The sequence below is a fragment of the Toxotes jaculatrix genome, chromosome 16, assembly GCF_017976425.1.
Source record: "Toxotes jaculatrix isolate fToxJac2 chromosome 16, fToxJac2.pri, whole genome shotgun sequence".
In the NCBI taxonomy this organism is placed as follows: Eukaryota; Metazoa; Chordata; class Actinopteri; family Toxotidae; genus Toxotes; species Toxotes jaculatrix.
The window spans coordinates 7,841,224-7,866,525 of NC_054409.1; the positions used below are offsets into that span (position 1 = coordinate 7,841,224).

Consider the following 25,302-nt stretch of genomic DNA (forward strand, 5'->3'; position numbering starts at 1 on the left):
GTTCAAATTTTAAAAAATGTAAACTATGAACTTGAACTAGTTCACTTTAATCTGTACAAACTGAACTTTGAACTAGTTCTTGTTTAGTTTGAATTTGCACAATACTGTTGATATTTATACCTTAGCCTAATGGGTTTTTAAAATCACTGTCTTGTTAGTATTTGCAACTGATGAAGGAAACTTATCACTCATGTATGTGCAAACATAGATTTTGATAAAGACACAGTAAAGAAACAGGACCACACTAAGATTTCACAAACTTTAAACATATTAGAGCATGAACAGTTTGTTGAGATATATGTTTTAAAGCTGACAAGAAAAAGAATACTCTTTTAAATTAGTTTTGCATATAATATATTAAAGGAGTTACCACAATTTACTCCCCAAAGAAAAAATTATTTCTGGGGACGTGAAAAAAGCTGTTATTACTTCAGGTGGTGAGGGTATGAGATCGTTTTGTTAATGTTACTGGGATAAGAGCTTTATTAGAGCATCAATTCAAAAAGACAGTTGGGTCAGGTTACTCCAAATGATTTAGAAAGATGAGAGATTTCAGTGGCATTTGGTGGACGGCGTAGCCTTGAGTTCCTGTACAGTGGCAATGACAGAAATTCAGTGGGGTCCACACAGTCCAAGCAGGACGCTCTGATAATGTCCCTTAGTATCTTTCTGTGAAACACAGACAATGTTATGGCCGTTATTATTATTATTATTATTATTATTTTTTTTTTTTTTTTTACTTAATAGCAGTGGAAATAAAAGAAAATATAAAAGGATCCAGGAAACTGGGAAACTGTGATACTTAATAGGCATATGTTCTTACCAATATGTGTTCCTGGAGGCTAATGTCATACATGGCCTTGTATTCCTCCACAATCTTCTTCAGGTCGACCTCAGAGCGGCTCACCAGCACTCTGATCAGCGTGTCCTCACATGTGCCATAGCCCTGTGACGACAGAGCAGAGCCTCGGTCACTGAACAGATCATCCCCACCCTGCGCTTTCACTACACAATGTGTTCACGTCAGTGTTTTCATTCTGTACTTATATGAAAAAATGATGCACCATTGCGACGCACTACATCTTTGTATTTTCAGCTGCATAACCGCACTGCAGTTAAGCAGTGTTTTTCAGAGGCTGAAAATATTTGTGGTGGTCACAGCTCTGATATCGTTTGGGTGGGGGAAATTTATTGGAATGGACTATCCATTCACAAATCTTCACAAACACTGGATCCTACGCTTCCCACAATGCAATGCAATTGGCATGTTTCATTTGCCCTGCCTTCTGAATGCCCACTTCACTCGCAAACTCCACAGCTCCAAGGTTTGAGTCACTGTACAATTATGAAAATTAAAAACAAAATATCAAGGTTGTTAAGCAATCAATTAGTTTAGGTAGAGATTATCGTTTTGGACAAATTATGTAAGTGTAAATTTAGCAGAGAATGTCACACGCACACTCACACACACTCACATACAGTACACACTCAGAGATATTCATACACACCTTCATGGCCAGATGGAGTTTCTCAGCAAAGAAAGCCGGTGTGTTCCAGGCACATTTCACTAAACATCAAAGAGACACAAACTCACGATCACACAACTGAAAATGTCAAGCAGCGTCCAGATGCACAGCTCACAGTGTTTCTTCATTTGCTCATCTTGTAGAGTTTTATGTTCAGGCTAAAGTAGGCCATACAACATTTTAGATGCTCCCTGATCTCACAGCATGTGAGGCCATTGTGCTTCCATTCATCAGAAAATATCTTGACAACCACTGTCCAGATTACCATTAATTTTACTATGGATATTCAGGGTCCTATTGATTTTAATGACCTCCTGATCTTTCCCTTAGTACACAGGAAATATCCATCATGTTGATATGAAATTTACTGTTAGTGCTTGTGCCAAAACAAGAGCTTGAAGGTTCCTGAAAATGTGGTTTCAGTATTTCTCTAATCTAAATAACCTAAATAATTACCAACTTTGGCAGACAATGTTGTTGTCTTAATGTGGGACAACACCACCGCTCAGATTGAGAAGCCAACTGAGAAAATAATTTACCTGGTCTTTAAAATTTGTTCTACATGTACCACAAAACTCTGCAAAATGTAAAGTAAGTCCCTGCTTCAGTCCTCCAGTGACACCTGCTCATGCCATATGAGGAAAGATAGGACATCAACCTTACCAATGTCAATAAGACAGTCTTCAATGTCTCCCCTCAGCTTCATGTCCAGGGCTTTAGGTAATGTGATGTCGCTGACGGAGGCGTACTGCTGGAATGCTAGCAGGTAAACAGACAAACAAAGATGTATTTATGGGTAAATGGGCTATTGTAGTTGTCAGACAGAAACCAGATGTGCCTCCAAAAATTTATTGTAGTCAAGGTCTGAGATTGTTGCATACACCCGAAGCATTTCTGGAATTTAAAAAAAAACCTATAGACATGAACATCCAGAAATCATGAGCTCATGAACTACAAAAGACAAATGACAACAATTTTGCAGTTAGAAGACAGCTACTGAACACAGCGACAGCTCAACAGCCAGGGTAGAGTAGTTTTTCATTTTCCTTAAAATATGGAACCCACAGACTCCATGAATGTAGAAGAAAGAGTTTAACTAATAATTATTTTTTAAAAACCACACTGACTTTGCTCTGTGTTGTTTCTACACTCCTGGGTGTGTTCCACATCATATCTGGAAGACTGTGGTTCCACCTGTTTGTCTGGAGGTGTGTGTCTTCACTTTGAAACAAAGGTTTTGGCTGTTTCAGCATCTGATGAGTCAAACCTAACAGCTGAAGCGTTCACATGTTTCAGACACTCACTCTTAGAGAGCTGCGGCCCATTCCGCGTGGTCAGGATGTCGATGAAGGTGTCCACGTTGACTCCTGTGGCGTTCTCACCTGCCTCAAACAGAGTCTACAGACAGAAAACAGCAACACTGTCAGTCAGCCACACTGTTACACTGGGTGATATGTTCATTTCATTACCATACACACACACACACTGTAGTTTATTTTAAGTCAGTCCCACATACACCATCCTGCTGCCAGAAAGACTCACTAAAGCACACAATGTGCATTAATCTGCCACCAAAAACAGTCCCCAACAAATACAATACACAATTTATTGTATTGCTGTTAAAAACTACAGTGCCCAGCTACTGTAGAAAATTACAGCACCATTAAAAAATGTATCAAAATATCTGTTACATCTTCAGTAGGAACCAACAGGCTTGTAACTCAATGCTACAGTCAGGACATAGAAGTCAGAAAGTCTTTAAAATCAACTATTTTCCTGATTTTACCTCTGCGTCCTTCTGGGCCAGAGCCATGTTGACCTCAGTGGTCTCATTTTTGTTTGCTTTCAACATGGCCAGAAGGGCCTTGGTGAAGTCGCCGCTGGTCTCATCCTTAATAACATCTTCCAGCTCCTGTTTGTACTCTGAGGGGGCAAGAACATTTTAGCACAAAGATGTCACACTGAAATAATAGGTTGAAATAAGGTATAACTGCAGTGTTTATAGCTTTTGTTTAGAGGCTTACAATAATTATGACTGGGTGATTACAGTGCAGCACTGTCTAGGAATTCAGTGTTGTTACACTGATCTACTGAAGACACCAAAGAGTGTCACTTACATACCTGAGATGTTACATAAGACATGACAACCTTTCAGGAGCTCAGAGCTCAATTACACCAACAAATAACACAGCAACTGCACCGAATCAGGGCAAACCTTCTTTAAAGACCCTCTTGATCTCTAGAATCTCTTTGTTTGACCTGGTTGCCAGAACCTCCACCAGGACGTCCTCAGATGTGCCCAGACCCTGTTGGAACGGAGCAAGTGCCAGAAGAGAGGGACAAAATTTAAAATGGCAAGAATTAATATCTACAGAAGGAAAAAGAACCAACAAATGTGCCTAGAAATGCCAGATACAGCTTCAAGATATTTTTTTTAACTGGCTTTAAGTGTTTTATGTGAAGTACTCCTGACAGGCAGGATAGGTCTTTCCAGGAAAATGAATCTGCAGTTTGCCATGCTTCATTATCATCACTTAAGTGCCCTTGAGCAAGACACAAAACCAGTGACTGCTGCAGACAGTGTCCAAGAGTCCAGTAAAACACAGCAGAGACTTTTTTCAACCTTTTATAGTAAAAAAATAGGTAGAAACCATGTAGAGGCCGAATCAGAGAGGAACTCCCTGCTGATTGAACAAAACAGTACAACAAAGAGTAACAGAGAGAGAGAGAGAGAGAGAGAGAGAGACATGGAAATATTCTCCTCTGATATTTAGCACATAAACCACTGATATTTACCTTTGTGGCTTTCCTGAGCAGGTGGGCATCAAAGCGCGCAGGAGTCATGAGCAGAGCCAGAGAGACATCCTCTAGATGTGAGTGGAGAACAGCCTTCAGAGCTGCGTCCAGCTTCTGCAACACACAGGGAGCAGCCACACGAAGACATGAGGGAGCTACTGTTCAATAAAATCATGGCATTTTAAAAGAGACTGCATCTGCTGCAGAAAATCATGTGCTGATTTATTCCAAAGTGGCAAATGTTCATATTCTAGTCACAGCTGCCACCATCACGACTCATAGTAATTACAGGATAGTAGCTCAGTAAATTCCAAAACTGCATCAGGGTGATGGTTTACATTTAAACTTTTTATTTTTTTCAAGACTTAAGTTTTGGTTTCTGTTCGACCTGTTTCTGAATCTTGATTATTTGACCATGTGTGACTGTGTCTTCAGATGATAGAAATGACTCACCTTCCCAGTGGACGCTTCATAAACCGCTTTGATCTTCTGCCTCTGCTCGTTGTCCCTCTTCACCAGGACTGCAACGATCACATCCTCATCCACTCCTGTGAGGGACAAGTTGCACTTTACCTTAGTTTCTTTAAACCACCGGAGGTGGAACTTTACAGGCTTGAGGTCATTTTTAAACATTTTTAACATGAGTGAGCGCACGCACCTTTACTCTTAATGGCGCTCTCAAGAACTGAAGCGTCACTGCTGGCGTTGAAGTTTGGATACGGGGTGACTGTTCCATAATACTTGGGCTTCAGCTTACCCTTCACCTGAAAGAACAACCAGAGACACAGGTGTTTTACAAACTCTGGCTGCTGCAAACCACCAGGAATTCAGAACTGCAGATAATTTTCATGCCAGTTTCATCACAAGTCACAGGCGGGATGGAGGAGAGGCTGATGAGGTGACAGCAAAAAGACAGTTGTCAGGTAATTTGACTGAAATCCAATAATTAATTTAAGTGTCAGCTCTTAAGAAAACAGGAAGTCTCTCATTAAGAACTGGATTTCACACCAGAATCACACAGTATTTATCAACACTGCAGTTAGTCAACAGCAGGGCGTACTCCTGGTTGCTCCTGTACAGGTGATCTGAAACTCACTTTAACAGTGTCATCCTCAGGGTCTCTTTTATGGATGACATTTTTGAAGAATCTCTTGAAGATGGACATCTTTACTTGGCTGGAAGGAAAAAAGAAACAAAGGCTATAGAGGGGAGAAGGTTAAAAAAAAAGGAGAAAAAACTGAAGGTTATGGTGATTTAAAATTTTTTGTCTTCTTTTTCATGTTTAAAAATCGTTATAGCTCACCTGTGCTACTGGAGACCGTCCTCACACCTTAGACTATTGATCTCTGGAAGTTACTGACAGTACTCAGCTCACTCTGCACTGTCTCCACCCTGCACAGATGATTTTCAGGCAGGTTTGTTTCCACCTGCAGAGGATCAGCCAATCGTCTGCCGTCTATTCAAAGACAGCATTCCTGCAGGGTGACAGTCTGAGATTTGGACACCTCTGACAAGTTGGGTTACTCCTCTGTTCGGGCCCTGTGTTTTAAATTCGTTAGCGTTTCACCCTTTAATCAAACAACTTACTATTCATGCAAACATGCAGCAAACAGTGTCGGCACAGGTAAAGATGACTGTAGTTCAGAATTTAAAGAAGCTGGTGATGTAAGCTCACCTGAGATGACACATTGTCGCTGCAGTGTAATTGTTGCACAATTACATTACAGAACCTGATGCTCCACATTTTTCTCTTGGGCTGTTAAAACGAAACTCAACTTATCTCATTCATCAAAGCCTGTTTACAGGTCTTGGGAAGCACGGCTGCAAAAAGTTTTATGAGGCCTTTTGGGAGCTGTGTGAAGTCTGATGGATTTCCCCAAGGATATAAACTGAACTGATACAAAGTTGTTATTAAAAGATTTTGAACTTTATTGCAAAGTCAGATTCTTAGCATGAATTACAAAGTCAGTGTAAACATTAGAGAAAACATAAAAGCCTCAGGCAAAGATGTGTTGAAAATCAACAACTGAGACATCAGACATGATCACACTGTGTTTAAATACATGAACAAACTGAGTGGTGGGGGGCGGATGAGATAGTGAGGCCAGTATCTCCAGAATCATCACAATATAACAGCATGAAAATATGCTTAACTGACATTAACTGACATTAAAGATCATCATCTGAACAGTGTTTGGGGCGTCCTGATATTATGATTTCGACTAGCCAGCCAATCCATTCCTGTGGCTTTTGTACAGGTAAACAATTATGGATGTGTTGTGATCATATACAAAAATAAGGAATGGTCCACCTACTCACCTGTTCCCAGTTCCCTGGTCAGTTCCTGTGTATATATGAGCCCATTTCCACAAATTCTCTGCCCATTTTTAGATTTTGCCTTCTTTTGGCCAATTTATTTGCCTGCATGTTGCTGACCGCCTCCCCCCCCCCCCCCCCCCCCCCCACAGCCTGACTCAACCTGCTGCTGGTCTCTGCCTGCTTTTGTTTCCTGGTGTCTCTGAGTCGCGAAACTGAATCCTCTCGATCCTGAGCCACGTCACGAATCAATCACACAAATATTTTACGTCGCCATATTATTAGTAGTATTATTAAATCTGGACTCTAGCCAATGATGTCCCATGTTAACTCACATGGAAAGCAGCAGATATCTCACTGGGGTCCACTTTGGTCCCATTAGATCCACAGGGCAGAGACACAGACCAATGTAGTCCTTCTTCATGAATTATAAGTTGCACAAGACAAGACTGAGGTTTTTACAGCAACTGTACTGTAGGTTACAAGTTTCAAAAATTACCTCCAATGAACTTCAAACTGTCGCTGATGTGAGTAAGGAAATGTGAAAGGAAATGAAGGTTCTTGTGAACACAACCTGCAGGGAAGCGGTTTTCTCAGACTGGAGGACGCCCTCTCCCTCGGCCTCGGCCCGGTCCTGCACCTGGACCCGGCACTGGTCCTCTTGGCCCTGGTGCCCGACTCACAGGCCTTTGAACGTTAGGGTTGGGTGATGCCAAAGCCACATCTTTCTGCAGGTTAACACCTTTACCGGGCTTCGTCTTAGTTGGCTTTGGTTCCGGCTCTGGGGTTTTTTCTGTTTAGACAGAGAAAGTGATAAATCTGTTGTATATCTCTAGATTAAAGTTGTTTCATAACCTCTGTACCTCAATGGATGCAACATTAAACATCTGCATTTAACACAAACCCAAGAATGACATATTAGTGTTCCACATACAGATAAAATTGTACTTTTACATTATGGCATAGAGGAAACAAGCTTGGATCAGTGACAGATTCACAGGTACAGCATGTATAAATATTCCTTGGTAGGATTTTACTGACCAGGCTCTGGTGGAGGAGCAGGGGGGATGAGGGAACGGTTTGGCAGCAGGTCCTCCAGGTCTTTCATGACCTGATTGGTGCTGTCTGTGTTGTTTCTCCGATTCTTCTCTTCATCCCGAGCCTGGACAGGGAGAGATGGAGGGATACAGATGAAGACAAAGACAGGTGGAGGACAGAAAAAAGAGTTGTGTTATTTAAATTAAAGACATGTTAAGAAGGTGCTTAAAGGATAAAACCGATGATGTTCCATATTTTTGTTATTGTTAATAAATCCAGGCCACTATAAAGACCAAAACAACAACAGGTTAGTCTGTCTGCAATTCTGTGGTAACACCCTGTACGTGTACAGACTGTACAGTGTGCTCTACATTTATCTCTGTTTACCATCTGCATCTTCTTCTTCAGCTCCATGTTGGAGTTTTTGTAGGCCTCAGACACTGAGTTCAGATAGTAGATGGCCAGTCTGTACAGAGAGATGACAGGATTAGGTTTGTGTGTGCATGCGTGTGTATGTGTGTGTGTGTGATGCCATGTGCTTCCTCTACACTCACACCATGAGCAGTACAGCTGGTATGATGAGGCCGGGGTTAGCTGCGTAACTGAAGAGCGTCCCCATGAAGGCCGGCAGGTCCAGATCGATCGTCTCCATGATCACATCAAACATCTTTGCTTTCCCGCTGCAAACATCAACATGGTCAATATATGAGTGTGTGTCCTTCATATTTGCACATCCTTATTCCTAAGATCTTATAAATACATTTTTTAAGGATTTTTTTCATGTGTGTTGTTACCTAAAGGGTCCACAGTCAAACGAAGGTGGCAGGGTCATGATGGTGTAGACGACAGGTAACAGACTGAGGAAGAGGATGAGGAGCAGCAGACCCATGTAGAAGTTGTTGGACTTGGAGGCCTTGAAGACTCTCTCGTGGGGGACGTTGGTGGCCATCACAGCCCAACACTGATAGTACATGGAGCTGAGGAGGCGGAGCACGTTGATGCCGACCAGCCCGGGAGCATAAAAGGCACCCATCCTAACAAGTAATGTCCCAAACAGTAATGTAAACACATTTAAATATGATGTAATATAAATAATGATATAATGAGAAAAAAATATGAATATATAAAAAATACTACACATTTACATATAAACTACATATAACTGCTGATGGTCAGTTCCATTCAGAGTGCTGTTGATAATGCATGCGGAGCGGCTCCATGGCAACCTGAAGCCCAGACACTGACAGTGCCCTGGATGTTATCTATTCATTTAGTGATACTGGATACATGTAACATGCAACTGCACATTTAAACTCACACTCATATAAAAACACCGGACTACAAACTACACTGGTGACTAAGTGTGTGTGTGTGTGTCTGTATAAAAATAAAGTTTGTACCAGATCATTCCTTGATTGAAGACTAATCCAAGAACATTTCCGCTGATGTCAAACTCTCCGTATGATGGCTAAAAGTGAACAGAGACAATTAATAACAAAGCTTTGCTGACAATAATGTGTAGGTTTTGCAGTTAACTTAAGAAGTATAACAGTTATGGGAAAAGTTGGTCTACACAAAAAAATGTGATGAAAAGGTGGAAAAATCCCTCAAAGGGGTTTGATCAGCGCACTCCTCAATGCATATGTTAAAAACTTAAAAAAGAAAGAAGAAAAAACATCAAAAAGATGGGAAGAGAAAAGACAACACATGATAGCAGACATCCAAAATAATGAAGACACAAAAAAAATTCAAATAAAGATTTACTCTTTACTCTTTACTTATTTTTCTCCTTTGGAAAACTTCCTGTGCTGTTCACCACTCACAGAACTATGGACTACTTTTTTTTAGAAACACCCTGTGTAAGCAGTTTAGTTCAATGGTGAACCAAAAACTTACAAATCCAGCCTCCAGGTCCCAGCACCAGCAGTAGTTAAGGAAACGGACGATGACAGCTCTGGCAAAGTCACCAATCAGGATGGTCAGGTAGGTCACCTGGATGTCTGACACTGTCAGTTTTACAAACTCCTGGAAATTAGGGACAGCAGAGAGTTGAGTTTCAAATTCATTTGAATGATCTGATATGAATTACACCTTTAAAAGGAGAACGTCTCTGAGCACACAGGGTTTTCAACACATTGTATTCGTTCCAAAACCAGAAGATTCTTTCTTTGAGAAGTGGTTCCTAAAATATTATTTTCCAGTTTTTTGGGAGAATTTATTGAAAGAATAACAATATGGATCTTAACTGATGAGATGTAACTTTTAAATTATCTGATGTTGAAACTGAAAAAAAGAAGGGAAAAAAACATCAAAAAGATTAGAAGACAGAGAAATGTTTAAGAATAACTGGTAATAAAATCCAGATGTACACTGTCAGTGTAAAAGAGCTTTTTATTTTTATTACTATGCCGACAGCTGTTTCCCAGCAGGGTCCTCTGATGATGTCAGCGGGGTCCATGGGGGGCGGCGTAGCCTCTGTGTCGTTCACCATACGTGAGTAGTTGGCGTAGTACTCCTTCATGGCCCAGATGGAGGCGTTCTTAATGGACTGCTCTTCCTCCAGCTGAGAGGCACAAAGGAGCCAATAAGTCAGACGGTTATTTTACTCATAGGTTGTTTTCTCATGTGAATGTCTGTGGGATCAGCCATTAAAAGACAAGATGAAAACTGTTCCAGACAAAGCCATAAAAGTGGTACATTTACAAAACTAAAATATTCATTATTTTATAAGAGCAGGATCTCATTGGATCTTGGAAAGTTGTGGTAAAACGAACACACTGGTGCCAGTACCTTGGTGTTGACCTCATCAAACAGGGCAAACAGAAAGGTGTAGAGGTTTCCCAGGAAGAGGGCAAAGATGCGCCCCAGCTGCCACTTGAGGGCGATTCGTGGATGGTAGTCCTCCAGCTCAGCGATGGTCTCAAACAGAGGAGGACACACCAGACCCAGCAGAGACATGATGATCTCCAACTGGACCAAAACAGGTCAAAATCACCACTGACATCGTCATATATCAAATTATTACCATTTTTAATTTTATTAAAAGCCATGTGACCATCATTACCTCGTTCTTCTCGTACCAGCTGAGGTCGTCCCTGGTGGCAAACTCCTGAGACCTCTTCACCACAAAGTAGATGAGGTATCCGCTGCCGCCAAGGCTGCAGGTGATCAGGAAGTTGGCCAGGACCCTGAGGAACCTCCGCAGGTGAATGTTCTCATCCTTCTGGTTCTCTTGCTCGTCCACAATGGACTCCTGTTCTTGGCAGAACACGAACAGACAGGATTTACAGTCAGTGGGGAAGGCGTCCTGTAAAATAAAATACACATGTATGTATATTTGTTTTCTAGTAAAGCGGTTGCCATGGTTACCTTGAAGCTGGTGGTGATGGAGGCGTATTTGTTGTCAGCCGTCTCTGCGTTGCCAATGAGGTAATCCCAGCTGGTGAACATCTTCCAGGCAAACGTAAACTCTCCCTCCTCTCCGTCTCCACCGCCGACATCTGCGTTCTTGGCCATTCTGGAAAATAAAACAAACTCTAGTCTTTATGGGCACATAGGCAGACAAGCCTGGACATCCTCCAAATAAATCTTTATATATTTAACAGACAGTTTACTTATTCACAGTTGTTTTGTCTTGATTGCTCAGGGACATGCTGTTTGGAAAGTTTCTGGAAGTGTTTGGCCGTAAATATTCATTTAAAAAAAGTCTCTGAGCTTTATCCTGCTGCAGACTCACGTGCGGATCACGACCATCAGGCTGTAGCCGAAGGTGCCGATCCCGACCATGAGGTAGGACAGAGGCAGCCTGAACTTCAGCAAGCCGATGGTCCTCTGGTCGTTGTAATATCCATAGAACAGGACTGAATACTTGCAGTAACCCTGCGAAAAGATGTCAATAAAAGAAGGTGTCATTTTCCTTTATCATTGGTTGTCTGTTAGATGTCTGTGTTGGTTTGTGTAGCACAGTTACGCTGCCATGTTAGCCAGGATGCTTTCAGAAAGATTTGAATCTCAGAGAGTTAAATAAAGGTCAAATACAAACTAATACTAAGGTACTTCATGAGTGTCAACAAAGTCTGTCAAATCAGATGGACTTTAATGTTATGGTTTAATGGTTATGGTTATTTGATGGTACTTAGAAATGAATGAATTTCACTGTAGACATGAAAATATGATTATGTAAGTTATGAACACATTTTCATACCCATTGTAACATTGTTTGAATATGTATGCACTCAGTTCAGGTTCTATTTTATATTACTTTGTGGTGTCTTGAAGGTACAGTGAGGCTCAGGCATATTTATATATGACATGATGATAAATGATTTTTTAAAAAATCCTATGTCAGGCTCACATTGAAGTCCATGAGGACAGAGTAGTCCTGAGCGGTGGCCTGCTCTGCTCTGGGTACAGTTTTCCTGGGAATGGATCCATAGGGAAGGCCCATCAGAACCTGCAAAATAAAGACATAAATGTGTAAAGTTTTACTTGTTTGTTGTACGAAATCATTTATTTTCTTCATTTCTATTTGAACTCACATGTTAATGCTAATAAATTAATGAGAAATAATTGAACGTAAAGTTTGATTTTGAAAAGTGCTCTGTGACTACATTTTTATTACAGTTTTTACAGCAGAAACAGGACTGCATCACTTCACCTCCGGGATGACCACCAGTCCAAAAGTGAAACCGAAAAGGACGAGGTTCATGCCGTACATCCAGCGCAGGAAGATAAAGTAAGACGCCACAGATGACCCAAAGTGACCTGAGGACATTGAGAAGATTTTTAAATTCAACATCTGTCCACAAGGAGTCGCTGTTCATCTGGTAAACACTACAGCTGCTCTGTAAGCAAAACTTACTTTCCACCTCTTTGATTTTCCTCTCCCAGGGGATACAGGCTGTTCTGAAATTCTCAAAATCCCTTTGAAACTTGATCCATTTCTGAGAGTAATTAAAAAAGATGGAAAATTAAAGCACGCACCCAAAAAGCAGAAAGAAGCAGACAAAGTACGTTTGAACTTTGTGCCTAACCTTTGTCATCATCACTTTGTAGGCATACCACTTCCTGCCTTTTCCTTTGCCCAAAGCACCTTCAAACTTGTCCACAAATTCTTGAGCCTCCCTGTGAAGAGACAAAGCCACATGAGAGACAAACGCTCATCAAAATGAGCTGCATTTCTGTTTTTCCACATTCATTTACATCTAGATTCACAAATATTATTTATATTTGAGAATGACAAGTGCAGATGGAAAGCTGCGTCACATGTAAGAAACCTCATGTAAAGTTCAAAGCAGAAAATTACTTCAGGTGCATGAGCCTTCGCTGCATCCTCCACGGCTTGTTCCTGATGTTGGCGATCAGCTTCTTCTTCTCCTCCACCTCCTCCATCAGCCGGGCCATCTCTCCCTCCGACATGGACTCCTCCTCTTCAGAGTCTGAGTTGGAATCAGATGAACTGGGCGAGAAAGGGCAGAAGAGACAGAGTGAGGGAGTTTGAGAGACTGTAGTAATAGTAATGTGGATCCTGATTTAAAGAGTTAAAATGAAGACATTAGGTGAACATCTGAGTCCTTGCTGGTAGTTTTTGTTTCCTCTTGCTTACCTGTCATCCTTTTTCTTCTTCTTCTTCTTGTCTTTGTCATCATCCTTGTCCTTCCCCTTGTCCTTCCCTTTGTCCTTCCCTTTGGCATCCCCCTTCTTACCCTTGCTGTCCTCCTCCTTCCCTCCTTTCTTCCCTCCTCCCTTCTTTCCCTTCTTTCCTTTTCCATCATCACTGTCCTCCTCATCACTGTCCTGAGCTTTGCCTCCTTTCTTCTTATTGGCTGCTCCTCCTCGTTTCCTCTTGGGAGCTTCGTCCTCACTCTCATCATCATCACCGCCACGTTTCTTTGCAGGCTTCTTCTTGTTTGCACCTCGGCGTCTCCTGGGAGCGTCATCTTCCTCTTCATCCTCCTCATCCTCGTCCTCGCTGGCAGGTTTTTTGCCCCGGCCTCTTCCCTTCGCACCTCCTCTTCCAGCTGCCTGCCTCCGGTTCGTTCTACTCTGGGTGGCACCGTCTGCATCAAGACCAAATAAAAACACACAAATTACCACATGTGGTATTAGATTAGACTCTAAACTAAAAAAAATCAGGACCATGAAATCCTTTTTTATCCACTCACCATCACTGTCGGTCAATTCTGTGTCTATCTCAACGCCAACTGAGGAAAAATTAAAAAAAAAAAAAACAGCACAATCAAACTCTCAATAGACTATGAACACATCCATTTGCAAAGCCAATAATTATAACTCTGTTCTTGAGATGTATTGAGCTGTATAAATGAGATTTTTTTTTTCAAAACAATCCAAATTTCCTTTGTATCTTTAGCAGCTATGCTACTGCTGTAGCTTAAGGGATAGCAACATGAGTCCGTCTGCTAAAGTTTGGTGGACACTGGTGGTTTTGAGTGAAGTACCTCAACAGTTACATACATGATGAATTGTAATGACTCGTAATCCATTAGCTTTTCATCTACCACCATCATCAAGTCACAATTATAATTTGTCAAAAGTAACATACAGCAAATGGCATTTACAAAAATATTTGTGGTACCACAAGAATAAATACCAGAAACAAATAACTCCACTTTGAGTTATGATCAAGTTATTCAAGTCAGAAAGAGCCAATGAAATTACAAATCCTGAGAGTCATTGATCATTAAGCCTTTTTTCATTCAGTTCCAGGAACTCACGCCCAACTTCAGGTGGAGAACAGTGGAAACATTAGCACAAACTGTGACAATGGCTACATGTTATGTCATGCTTCGTTAAAGCCCTGCTTGTGGAAGAGGGCCAAAGTCACATGACTTGAATCCACACATTAGCATCGTGGCTTTCGATTAAAGCATTTAATGTTGTATAAAGTTTGTAGGTAAGTGGTCATTAAGGAGTATGACACACAAAAAAATCTGTGTTGAATCAGTTAATAAAATGTACAAATTAGGAAAATGTTTTTCCCCTTTGAAACAACCCAGCTGCATCTCACAGCATTATAACCAACACAACTTATATCACTGTACAAAACAAATGAATCCTCCAGTCCTCCCAATCTGTACTCACCTTCATCCAATTTAGCCACATCACTTTTTTTTGGCATGATGGCAAATAAAAAAACGTCTGTCCTCTGTGTCGTCTGTGTCCTCTGCAGCGTTTGACCAGTCTACACCCCCAAGAGGTTGGCTGTCCTCTGCCTCGGCTCCCCGCCAGCACCCAACTCAGGTATCTGACAGTGCCGTCACTATGACGACTGCTGCATGTGACCCACTCTCAACAGGTGTTCTTTGAAGGTGCAGTGAATTCTGGAAACCAAAGGTGATCCACTGTGGTTTATCGAGCAGAAAGGCTTTGTCATTACAGTATTACTACACAGAGGTGATGATGCACAGCCGTGGGTCACACCAGTGGCTCATGTCCGGCACATACTGATGCTTAGAAATGAGACAGCAGTCAGAGAGACTCTGCTGCATTTAGCTGTCCTGCTTTGTGTTTCCTAAGTGGTCAAAGGACCACATTTTCTAAAGCACCTAGACACACTCTCACTCATCACGTTATTGGAGACCACACACACACACACGCACACACTCCCACAGGAGAAGACCAGACATCCTAAAGTTTTAATGAAGGTTTAGGTTTCTTTGTGCGAGGCTCATTAGGTAAGCAGTAAATACCCTGAGATGACCTTGCAACTGGAGTATTTTTTTGTTTTGTTTTGAGTTTTACAGCACAAATACAGCAGGTATGACAGTCAGCCAGCCTGAAGTAAAGGCTGACAGCAGCTACCTGTGTGTGCAGAGCTGTAAACTGTGCAGAGAAACACCCCAGGGCCTCATTAAATAATAGAGAGGAGCTCATTTTTCACATCCATAATGATTCTATTACACGGTCATCAGTTCCCACAGGTGAGATGTGGATCGTATCCTTTCAGACGATATTGATGTTTGATATTGATCGGTGCTGATGTGTGTGGACACACACATTCCTGCCCACCTTGTTAGAGAGTATAGACACAGGTGCTCCATGTGTTAAGAAACTGTATGTGACAGATAGTTGTTGGTATTTTTCCTTTTCGCTCCACCTTTGTGCTGCTATGTAGATATTTATCAATAAAAATACATAAACCTTTGCATTTTCTTTTTTTAAAGATAGTTTTGACATTTCTGTCTTCATTCATTTTTGACAGCAACAGTGGAGAATGACTGGAAAGGCAAGGGGAGAAAGAGCAAAGGGTCTGAGCTGGACTCAGCCTTCATAAACAGTGCAACCCCCTACTGAGTCAATTAATACCAATATAATTAAAATTAATGGTTACCAAAAAAAAAGGACACTGCTCATCACAGTGAAACCAAAGTAATGTCCCAAATCCGCTTAATGAAAATGACCAGCAGCCAAAACACTATTAAATTGACAGCAGAGTGATGCTCAACACACATCAGCAAACATTTCAAAGCCTTTGTGACCAGAATATATTTAATATATTTAGGGTTTAGACTTAGACAAACAACAGAAATTCACCACATCCCCTTCAAATCTGGACACGTTTGTGGCCCTGACGCAAATTTTGAAACATCTTCTTGTCTTAAAAAAAAAAAAAAAAAAAAAAAAAAAAAGATCAAAATCAATATTTCATGGCTGATCACCATGAAACATGCATGAGCAATTAAAAGTTAATGGATCAGGTCTACAGGGTGCTTTAATATTACTGCGCATCTGTGACAGCGTATGTATGTGTGTATGACAGAAGGACCAAAAAATAAAAAGATATTCAAATTCAACTTTAAACTTAACTTCAAAACCGTGAGCACATCTTTGGATTTATAATCACAGCGTCAAACCAAAGAGTTTACTGAAAGTTTCCTGTTTTAATTTACTATTGTGAATTAATTTTTCCTAGTATTTGGCTAATAAGACTTATACATAGGCCTACAGTAGTTCACTGTCTATCTTAAGGATAGCTGTGAAGATATTGATAGGGTCCAGCTGGCTCACTTCCCACTGACAGTTGCCATAACAACCAAGGTCATAATGGTATCATGGACTGAGACTCTGGTCTAAGGAGGGAGTAGTCATAACACAGGGGCCCTTCAGCTCAGGGACAGACTGTCTTCACATGAGCCCTTCAACAACATGACTTAGGTGAATGTAATTCATTGTTTGTCCTGCAGGGAGGACAACCCTCTGAACACTGTCCCAACTTGTATGGCTCATCTCTTTTTTCCTTGATCGATCAAGCGTCACTAAATGTTCTGCGTCCAGGCCTCCTGCAACTTCTTCCATCAGCTCACGAGATTTTAAGGTTCACGTCTCAGTGGTCTTTATTTATGAAGTTATTTTTATATTTTTATGTTTTTTCATTCAAACTGTACAATATGTTTGAGAGGTTAACATTCATTTTTAGTGTTCGTGTTGTTAGTCAGGTTCTATGGATGGTATATATGGCTGTTACGCCACCTAGTGGTTATACACCAACAAAAAAAAATCTACTGGATGTTCATTAACCCACAGCTGCTGCAGCATAAGTGTGTGTAACTGAATAAATGAGGTGTTACAAATACTGAGAGGTCACATTTGTTTCTGTATAGTTTCTTACAATCATAGAAAGAAACGACTGATGAGTAACACATGTCGCACGAGTACAGGTGTGAAACTGAATGATCTGAAAGTGAAATATGAGATCAAATAAGGGTCATTAAGATTTTGAATTTGTGAAAGGATGAAGTCTGTGGTTATCACCCTTTGTACAACTGTGACTTGTGGGGTTTTTCCCTTTCATCTACCAACAGTGGTCTGTGGAGGGGCAAACCAGTGTCGAGGGATGTGCTGGAACAATTCTGATCTGTGGCAGCACCATATCACAGTTTACAGGACTTAAAGGTCCCAAAGAGATCCTGAGTACATGCCTCAGCTGTAGGAGCTGAACATCTTTTCACAAGCTGGAAATTGATTTGGGACCTTTCACATTTTGTGCTCATGTGGTATTCAGTAGTCATTAATATGTGTGATTGTTTGAATCTAACAATTTGAGCTTCTACAAGTGATAGAAGCTCCAGGTGGTCAGTGTTTACTTCTGCAGAGACAGAAGATTATTTGGGGAACCACTTCTACTAATCCTCAGGGAGCGGGGGGGAGGGGAGGAGACTGGCTGAGGAACAGAAGTGCTCCTGGCACCATGTGCTTCTTGTGCTGATGAATGAGTACACGTGTGTTTGCGTGTGTGCGCGTGCATCAAAACATACAGGCCTCATGGCGAGGCAGGGGAGCGGGTGTCATAGCGTGACCCGTAGCCACAGTCGCTGCAGCAGATCCTGTTTCCCCTGCAGAGACATGAGTCATATGGAAACACGGAGCTGTGGCAGATAAACTGACAGACAGCAGCCTGTAAATGTCAGCTGGATGCTGTGCTCAATGACTGAACAAGGAAAATATGGTTTATGCATCATTAATAACTGTAGCTGTATGCCACTTTTACCAAGGTCAATTTTTTCAAAGGACACTGTAAAATAGCTTTATATAAAGATAAGAGGTCAAAAGGCCAGGATTCCTTCCTGGCAGACACCAAGCTTCTGATTTTCATCTTGAAACAAATCAGGAGTCTTGATTCTATATTTTTGAACATAATTTATTTACATCATACAATTTATTCCGTATTATTGGAAGATTACGCGCACTGCAGTATATAAATAAAGATGTTTGTACAAACTTGCATAACTAAAGGGTAAAAAAAACAAACCACACACACACACAATAAGCAGCCAGACCAAAAATCATCGAAAAAAAAACAGAAAATTATTAATAACCTACGCCCACAGCTCTCACTAGTCACCGCGGCACACAACCACTTAGCCTCACACGATACTCGCACACCACAGCCAACCCAACACATCTACTCCCACAAACACACACTTGTGTTTGATAACACAGCATGCAGCCGTCCAACACTCCCCATCTTGTGAATCTGTCAGCTCACATTAAAAATAGAAGAAAACATTCAATAGTGAAGTAAAAGGTGAAAATATTAGTGGAGCTAAACCCTTCCAAAGGCAAAACTTAATACAAGTGTAGGCTACTTGTCATACAACAACACACAGCATACACACCACTTTTATGGAAAACAACAACCAAAAAGAAAAAGAAAATAAACATCACAGTCAGGTGACATGTCTTGTCATGTGACTTCAGTGGATGGTTTTAAGGACCTGAAAAGCAGAATCCCGCCTGCCTGCCCTCCAGATCCCAGACAGAGTCAGCCACATCATTCAGTCCAAGATCAGTGGTGGGGGGAGAGAAAATACACAGTCAAATAACATTGTGTTTCTAGCGCCGCACACACAGCAGGAGGGAAGGAATACGAGCCAGGAAGAAAAGGTTTACCACAAAGTCTCTTTTTCCAAAGTCTTTTTTAGCAACATGCCTGAGCTGTGTGTTTCAGGCGGGGCAGAGTGGACGAGATTCCGGCGGCACAGAGAAGCATTTCAGGGTGATAATAAGTTATCAGGACGCAAGTCTGACAAGTCGGGGGGTGGGGGGGCTCAACTCTGACCTCACAGAGTTCGGTGAAGGTCAAAAAGAAAAAGGAAAAAAAGAGAGACAGAGAAAGATATCCATTTTGCTACTCAAGCCAGCAGAGAGCAAGCACGGCTGAGATGGTGCCGTCAGCCAACAGCAGTAACAGTCTGAGAGTCCAGACGAAAGCCCGAAAATGTCTGAGTGCTTTCCAGGCAGAGTTCGAGTGATCTCAGGAGGATCACAAAACAGGCCGGAGAGATATCAACAGTATTTTCTAAAAGGGCAATGACCTTTTCTTCAGTCACTTCCCACGATACAGAACCCCCACCCGCACCCCATCCTCATACACACTGTTTGTTTGTTGAATACAACCGTTTAAAAGTGTTAGGACTCACACCCAAACAAGAACAAAGCTGAAAATATTTGTGAACTTTCATGCATTGGGGAAAAATGTCCTGAATGTGTAACAAACCAGAAAAGAAAAAGTGGTCTTTCACAAAGAAGGCTGGACTCAAGTCTTTTTTTGTTTCTTGTTTTTTTTTTTTTTTAAATCCGATTGCTCCCGGGATTCAAAGTCAAACTGAGTCTTCTTCATATTCTCTGGATCTTGTCAGCAACGACCACGGGGTTCTCTTTACGAATCTTGGCAGCGGCTTCGGCTTTGTAGTCGTACGGACAGTTGTGCTTATCGGAGTAACGGTGAAGTCCGCAGAACAGATTCCCACAGCGGCAGTCAAAACCTGAAATGCCACGGCAGAGGACACACCGAGTCAGATCAGTAACAAGGGCTCAAAATTAAATGCAGACACGCGGACACCTTAAAAACTCATCACCACACGACGCGATCAACTCCTGTTCAGAAGTGGTGTGTGACGGCACATTTACAGGACCCGTGACTGGCTGTTCCTGATGACATTAAACGGTTAAGCAGCGTCATTTCTCACCTGTAAGGCCAACCTTTTTACGGCACATAAAGCAGCGATTCTTTTTGGGTTTCGGGGGCTCTGGGGTTTTGGAGTCATCACTGCCAGCAGTGGAGGGATGAGAGGCTGAGACTGTGGGCTGACTCACCACTGAAGACACACAAGAAAAACACTTAACTCACGAAAGCATCTCTCTTACTAACCCACGCAGAGGTGTAACAATACCTCCCTTTAAAACAAAGGAGAACATATAACATAATGTTTCTTGTAAGACTTTGTATTGGCCAATATTACTCTGTACTCAATAAACTATTAACCCAGTTTATATCCTCTGTGTATTTTTTGCACCAACCTGGCTCTGTGAGCTCTGCTTTACTCCCTGATGCTCCTTTCTCCTCACAGGACACACTCATCTCAGTCATCTTTTGTGTTACAGAAATGACCGTTGAAACCCCACTGTGAAGGATGAATGGATAAATCGAATTTTTTAAAAAAATATTACAGAAGAGAAAATTAATTTGATGACCATATTTATCATATATCCAGCTGTCTTTATGTGCTGAAGAGACACTGATGATATACAACTAAACGTGTAACATGCATAATGAGAAGAGTTCACATGAATGACTCACTGATGTGATGATTCAGGACTTTGTAAATCTACATTTCCTAATAGTACTGAGTTCACAAATCAAGGCATTTTCTCTAGGATTAGCAACATGGTACTCATGACTTAAATGGCAGGCATATTGTGTACTCAGCTTCCAGTTTCAAACCTGGGAGGGACCTCAAGCTTTGTTTGAAGGTAGCATGAGTGTGCGTCTGGCGGATCCCCTCACCTGAGAGCCTCAGTGGCAACAGCCTCAGCAGATGCGGCGGCCTCAGCTGCCACCTCAGCAGCAGCGACTGCAGCAGCTGCAGCATTATTCAAGGTGGCCTCTAACCTCTGGATGGCAGAAGCCTCGGCTGTGGGCCCGCTGCTGCTGCCTGAGGGAAACAAATTCACCACATGTTACAGTCGGACACTGAGGACAAAGGCGGTGCACCTGCAGACAGGGGTTTGGACTTTTCTCCTGTGTGCACATTGAACAAAAGGAAAGAAAAAACTGTGACAGACACAGCAGGTCTTACCCACAGAACTCAAAGAACTAACTCCTCCATTGTTCTGTCTTGACAGGTGCTCCTTGTGGCACACAGAGCACATGCCATTAGTCCTAGGGTTGCCATAGAAACCACAGCCAGTGGCACAGAGCATAGGAACTGGGCTCTGATTGGTCTCCTGGGCCATAGCGATGTCTGCCACCTAGCGAGCTGACCTGGAGACACAAACAAAGACGTGCAGTGGAATGATGAGTGAGTGTGTGTGTAGGAAACCACAGGAACAGAAATAGAAATAATCCAGAATTAAGCTGTTCTGTGCAGGGCACTCTACACAGGCAAATCATTCCCAAAAGGCCACTCAAAGGTAAATGGACAAATAAAATCTATTTTTCCAACACTACAGTCAAACTACAGTCCAGATTTGCCAACAGTTTTCATAACCAATAATCCACTATTTCTCAAACAAAAACATCATTTCAGACTTCAGCTTCTCAAATTCGAGATTTGCTGCTTTTTCCATTTTATATACTTGCAACTTGTAACCCAGATGTTCAGCCCAAAACAACACTGTTAATAAACTACACGCACAACGTTTTGACAACAGGTATTATCAGGAATCCTGGGTACTGTGATACTGTGATTCAGCTGAACAGTTAGCAATACACAATAAGATGTGCCAAAAGTTGGCTGAGCACTGGGTGAGTATTCATGTTAAATGATGTTCTGACCTATCACTGGGCCCTGCAGTGAGTATCAGACTGTGCTGTCACAACACAGCAGTGTAATTTCACCCCTGGCCGTTGTCTGTCTGCTTAACTATATCACACCCGCTTCTGGTTCAGCTCAACACAGTCATACCACGTTATTCATCACTAAGTAGCAATTATTAATAGGTTTAGCGACAGCTCATTATCACTCACAGTCATTGACATATACTCACATCTGACTTTGGCTTGTTCAGCTGCTGAGCTACTTAATGTGATTAACACAGCATTATATTCTAATTTGCACATGGTTACCAAACAACATTGTGAAAGGGCAGACTATCACTCATCACTGCTGACAGTCAGCCATTCCTTCACCGGCTGTGGATCACATGGCCAAAGTGTGTGTTGAAGAACATAAAGTCTGTTTAAAGCCCTGGAGCTAGTAAGCTAGTTAGCTAATAAGCTAGTAAAGCTAGTAAGTGGACTCTGAGTTGAGATTACTTTGCCAGACAAATTTTAGATTAGGCAAAACTCACGTACTGGTGTTTAGACAACAATTAAGATTTGAAAGCTTTGGCTTCCTTTATTAAATATATATATATATATATAGTATATATATATATAATATATATAGTATATTTTGTAAAAAAGGAAAAAAAACATGTATGTTGATCAAAGTCTTAAAAAAATTATATATATATATACTAATTTTGCTATCAGCACTGAAATTCAGTAATTGTTTATACTCCATGAGTACTAAAAACAGCCAGGCTAGTATGATTAAATTAAATCTTGACTATAAAAGCTTCTGCACTTATTTTGTCTGTAGATTATACCACATAAAGTCCTAAAAAGGAAGCAATCTGCTAATATTAACATAATGACCTGCTTATTTCAATTCAAAAAAGTGTAAGTCAGAGAAAACAGAGTCCCCTCTTCTCTAGCCAGAGTTACTCAGGTAAACATGAATTTGCATCAGCCTCATGATGACTTGTATTTAAAAGGAAGTTGTCAGGGTATCACTTAAAGGAAGAAAAGCCGTTTATAGTCACTGGTAAAAGAAATGGGGGAACGAAAAGGGGAAGTATTCACATCACTAAGTTCTTGTTTCGGTTAACTGCAGATCAGAGGCTTCCTCCTCTCCCCCAGAAATGTCACCGCTACATCAGTGCAACCTGCACCTTCACGTGTGTGTGCCTGCAGACTGCAGAGCTCCAAGCAGCTCCAGGCTCACATGGACCTGTGTATGGTGGCTTTCCTCTGTCACAGGAAAGCAATGTGACACTGATCTCAAAGGCGCACATGCACGCACACACACAGGCTCACGAGTTGCCTCAATACAGTAAGACTGTGAACACATCTATTTTTAGACAACCTCGAAAGTCCTGCGATCAGATCTGGTACCATGCCGAGATTTGTATCCTCCTCAGAGTAGGTTTCCCTTCAACAATATCATCAGCTTCCAAACCCAAGGGAGGAAGCACGTTTTTAAGACAGGGGCTGCCAAATCCCACACCGGCTGGGCACGAAAGTAGTTATAAGAGTGTGTCATGGATCCAAAATTCAGCACAACACCTGTAGGTCTTTTAAGGAGCCGAGCAGGGTTATCACCGAGACAAAAGATTAAATCCCTACCTGACCCCAGCACGTAGTGCTACTTGCATCATGCTAACACAACCACGAGACTCAATAAGATACATAGCTCCATTTCTGTTAAGTTATCCTCAAAAGAGTCACCCAAACAATCAATATCATTTATCTAGGCTGCAGTCCTCGGTTGCTTCCTGGCAAACACCGGGCCACAGTCGTGTCACTTCTACAAATCCACTGAGTCATGCTAGCAAGCTAATGGCTGCTGCTAGCGCATTTCTCTCAAAAACTTCGTAATATGGCAGCAGGCAACATGGACACTGTTACCTCTCGGTCGAGTTATAGAAGTCTCCTGTTAAAACACACAACTAAAGCTCAGATCAGCGCTACTTGGTTTAGTCCAATTGCTTGTTAGCTAACGAATGTTAGCCACAACAACCGTGAGCAGATTCTCGTGATCACGATAATGATAGCATGCTAGAGGTTAGCAACAACAGAAAAGTGTTAGCGCTGATGTTGCCTTTGCTTTGTCTGTTCTTTGTTTTTGTACCCACCACAGGCGAACTGTATATGCTGACATTAACTTGCAAAAAATACTGCCTTTACAACCACTGCCATGGGAAATACGTGCGTGCATCAAAACTGTTAAGCAGACACACGAAAATATCTGTTAATGGTAAAATCTTGATATAACACAACAACATCCCGTTAACTTGAGCAAGTCCACATATGCTGGTGGTAATGCTAGCAGATTAACGTTGGCCTAATTAAATAAAAACTGTATTTGGTTTTGTTTTGGTTTGTATTGAAAAAAACTATGACATTTAACTTAGGTTTAGTAGCTAGCAGTCACACGTTGAATTTGATTTACAACCTCGCAGTTGGATGAGAAAAGTTTTCAGCGACACGTGTTAACCAAACGGAGCACCCTTTAATCCTCGCCAGTTTAGTAAGCCAATTTTACATTCACGTCGAGGCTAATCACCGTAAGCTAGAATGTGACTTAAAGGCTGTTCGCGTTAACACCACCGTTTCGCTGTTCACATCACAAACTTCCTCAACAACCACTTGTGCTAGCTGGCGATGTTTCAACGAGTGAACTTACCTTCTATGTCAGAGAAACGCCTTTTCTTCAAACTTTATGGGTTGACTGAATAACTACTTTAACCTTGGTTGGAACTAACTAACTAGGGCCGTCTAGGAAAGTGGTCGTCCGTGGCTGTCTTTTCAGTCTTCTCACACAAACGTGAAGTCCACTCCGCCCGGGGAGTACTGCTGACTGCTTTCGTTGACGTCCTCTGTCGCTGATTTGTGGTGGCATCTGTTTTGTTTTACGTGCTGCGTTTGCGTCCTCTCTCTTTCCGGTGGACGTCACGGAAATTGTGATCCTGTGATTGGAGGGCAGGGGTGTTGGCGTGCATCCACTAAAAGATTTCAGGGTATTACAGGGCATTTAAACCTGCATCCTCTACCGCGCAGACAGACAATAGCTTCGATCCGGTTGTCGCTGAGTTAAAAATCAATGTTCATGTAGTCAGTGAAGAGGCGACGCAGCCTTAATGTCCGTAGAAAAAACATGTTGGAGACGAGGTGTTGCCTTCAAAGGCTCCACGTAAGATCCAGGTTCCCCGGGACTTTCAGTACCTTCCCTGCCCAGCTTTCACTTTTAGTTTCCTGTATCAAACCTTATTCGTTGGCCATGTAACCTGTGTCTCTATAAAATGAACAGCCTATAGGACCATCGTGAATAAGCATGGGTCA

General features: G+C 41.7%; 3 protein-coding genes across 4 annotated transcripts; all 3 read right to left on the bottom strand.

Annotated features, from left to right (window-relative positions):
• Positions 1-245: 245 nt before the first annotated feature.
• On the bottom strand, positions 246-5,772 carry LOC121195744 (annexin A1-like). 2 transcript variants are annotated; one of them, XM_041059402.1, is made up of 12 exons: positions 5,626-5,772; positions 5,419-5,497; positions 4,981-5,086; positions 4,776-4,870; positions 4,323-4,436; positions 3,742-3,832; positions 3,313-3,449; positions 2,831-2,924; positions 2,190-2,285; positions 1,509-1,567; positions 824-946; positions 246-669 (listed from the first exon to the last, which is right to left on the bottom strand). In XM_041059402.1, the coding sequence occupies exons 2-12, from the start codon at positions 5,485-5,487 to the stop codon at positions 613-615; spliced, it is 1,041 nt and encodes a 346-aa protein (XP_040915336.1). In that variant the 5' UTR covers positions 5,488-5,497; positions 5,626-5,772; the 3' UTR covers positions 246-612. The 2 variants fall into 2 exon arrangements, with proteins under 2 accessions (XP_040915336.1, XP_040915335.1); XM_041059401.1 differs by having other exon boundaries at positions 5,419-5,521; positions 5,626-5,769.
• A 514-nt stretch (positions 5,773-6,286) lies between these two features.
• Positions 6,287-14,814, bottom strand: tmc2a (transmembrane channel-like 2a). Its single transcript, XM_041059466.1, has 20 exons — positions 14,778-14,814; positions 13,841-13,879; positions 13,282-13,735; positions 12,982-13,134; positions 12,710-12,800; positions 12,538-12,619; positions 12,334-12,440; positions 12,031-12,129; positions 11,413-11,555; positions 11,046-11,193; positions 10,741-10,929; positions 10,467-10,646; positions 10,081-10,239; positions 9,573-9,701; positions 9,077-9,144; positions 8,471-8,710; positions 8,231-8,356; positions 8,064-8,142; positions 7,680-7,800; positions 6,287-7,431 (listed from the first exon to the last, which is right to left on the bottom strand). The coding sequence occupies exons 1-20, from the start codon at positions 14,812-14,814 to the stop codon at positions 7,232-7,234; spliced, it is 2,844 nt and encodes a 947-aa protein (XP_040915400.1). The 3' UTR covers positions 6,287-7,231.
• A 4,864-nt stretch (positions 14,815-19,678) lies between these two features.
• On the bottom strand, positions 19,679-24,866 carry LOC121195824 (AN1-type zinc finger protein 5-like). The gene is made up of 6 exons (XM_041059492.1): positions 24,647-24,866; positions 21,275-21,459; positions 20,983-21,130; positions 20,496-20,599; positions 20,165-20,293; positions 19,679-19,960 (listed from the first exon to the last, which is right to left on the bottom strand). Exons 2-6 carry the CDS (start codon positions 21,429-21,431, stop codon positions 19,812-19,814), a joined length of 687 nt encoding a protein of 228 aa, XP_040915426.1. The 5' UTR covers positions 21,432-21,459; positions 24,647-24,866; the 3' UTR covers positions 19,679-19,811.
• Between the last annotated feature and the right edge of the window lie 436 nt (positions 24,867-25,302).

Excerpts from the sequence above, each read along its gene's own strand:
- LOC121195744 (XM_041059402.1), bottom strand. The coding sequence starts at position 5,487 with ATGTCCATCTTCAAGAGATTCTTCAAAAATGTCATCCATAAAAGAGAC. Across the intron at positions 4,871-4,980 it reads GAGCGCCATTAAGAGTAAAG|GAGTGGATGAGGATGTGATC; the intron begins GTGCGTGCGCTC and ends TGTCCCTCACAG. Across the intron at positions 1,568-2,189 it reads AGACTGTCTTATTGACATTG|TGAAATGTGCCTGGAACACA; the intron begins GTAAGGTTGATG and ends TTTGATGTTTAG.
- tmc2a (XM_041059466.1), bottom strand. The coding sequence starts at position 14,814 with ATGCCAAAAAAAAGTGATGTGGCTAAATTGGATGAAG. Across the intron at positions 13,736-13,840 it reads AGAATTGACCGACAGTGATG|ACGGTGCCACCCAGAGTAGA; the intron begins GTGAGTGGATAA and ends GTCTTGATGCAG. Across the intron at positions 7,432-7,679 it reads TGCTCCTCCACCAGAGCCTG|AAAAAACCCCAGAGCCGGAA; the intron begins GTCAGTAAAATC and ends CTGTCTAAACAG.
- LOC121195824 (XM_041059492.1), bottom strand. The coding sequence starts at position 21,431 with ATGGCCCAGGAGACCAATCAGAGCCCAGTTCCTATGCTCTGTGCCACT. Across the intron at positions 20,294-20,495 it reads AGCAGAGCTCACAGAGCCAG|TGGTGAGTCAGCCCACAGTC; the intron begins GTTGGTGCAAAA and ends GTGTGTCTTCAG. Across the intron at positions 19,961-20,164 it reads TAAAAAGGTTGGCCTTACAG|GTTTTGACTGCCGCTGTGGG; the intron begins GTGAGAAATGAC and ends GTGGCATTTCAG.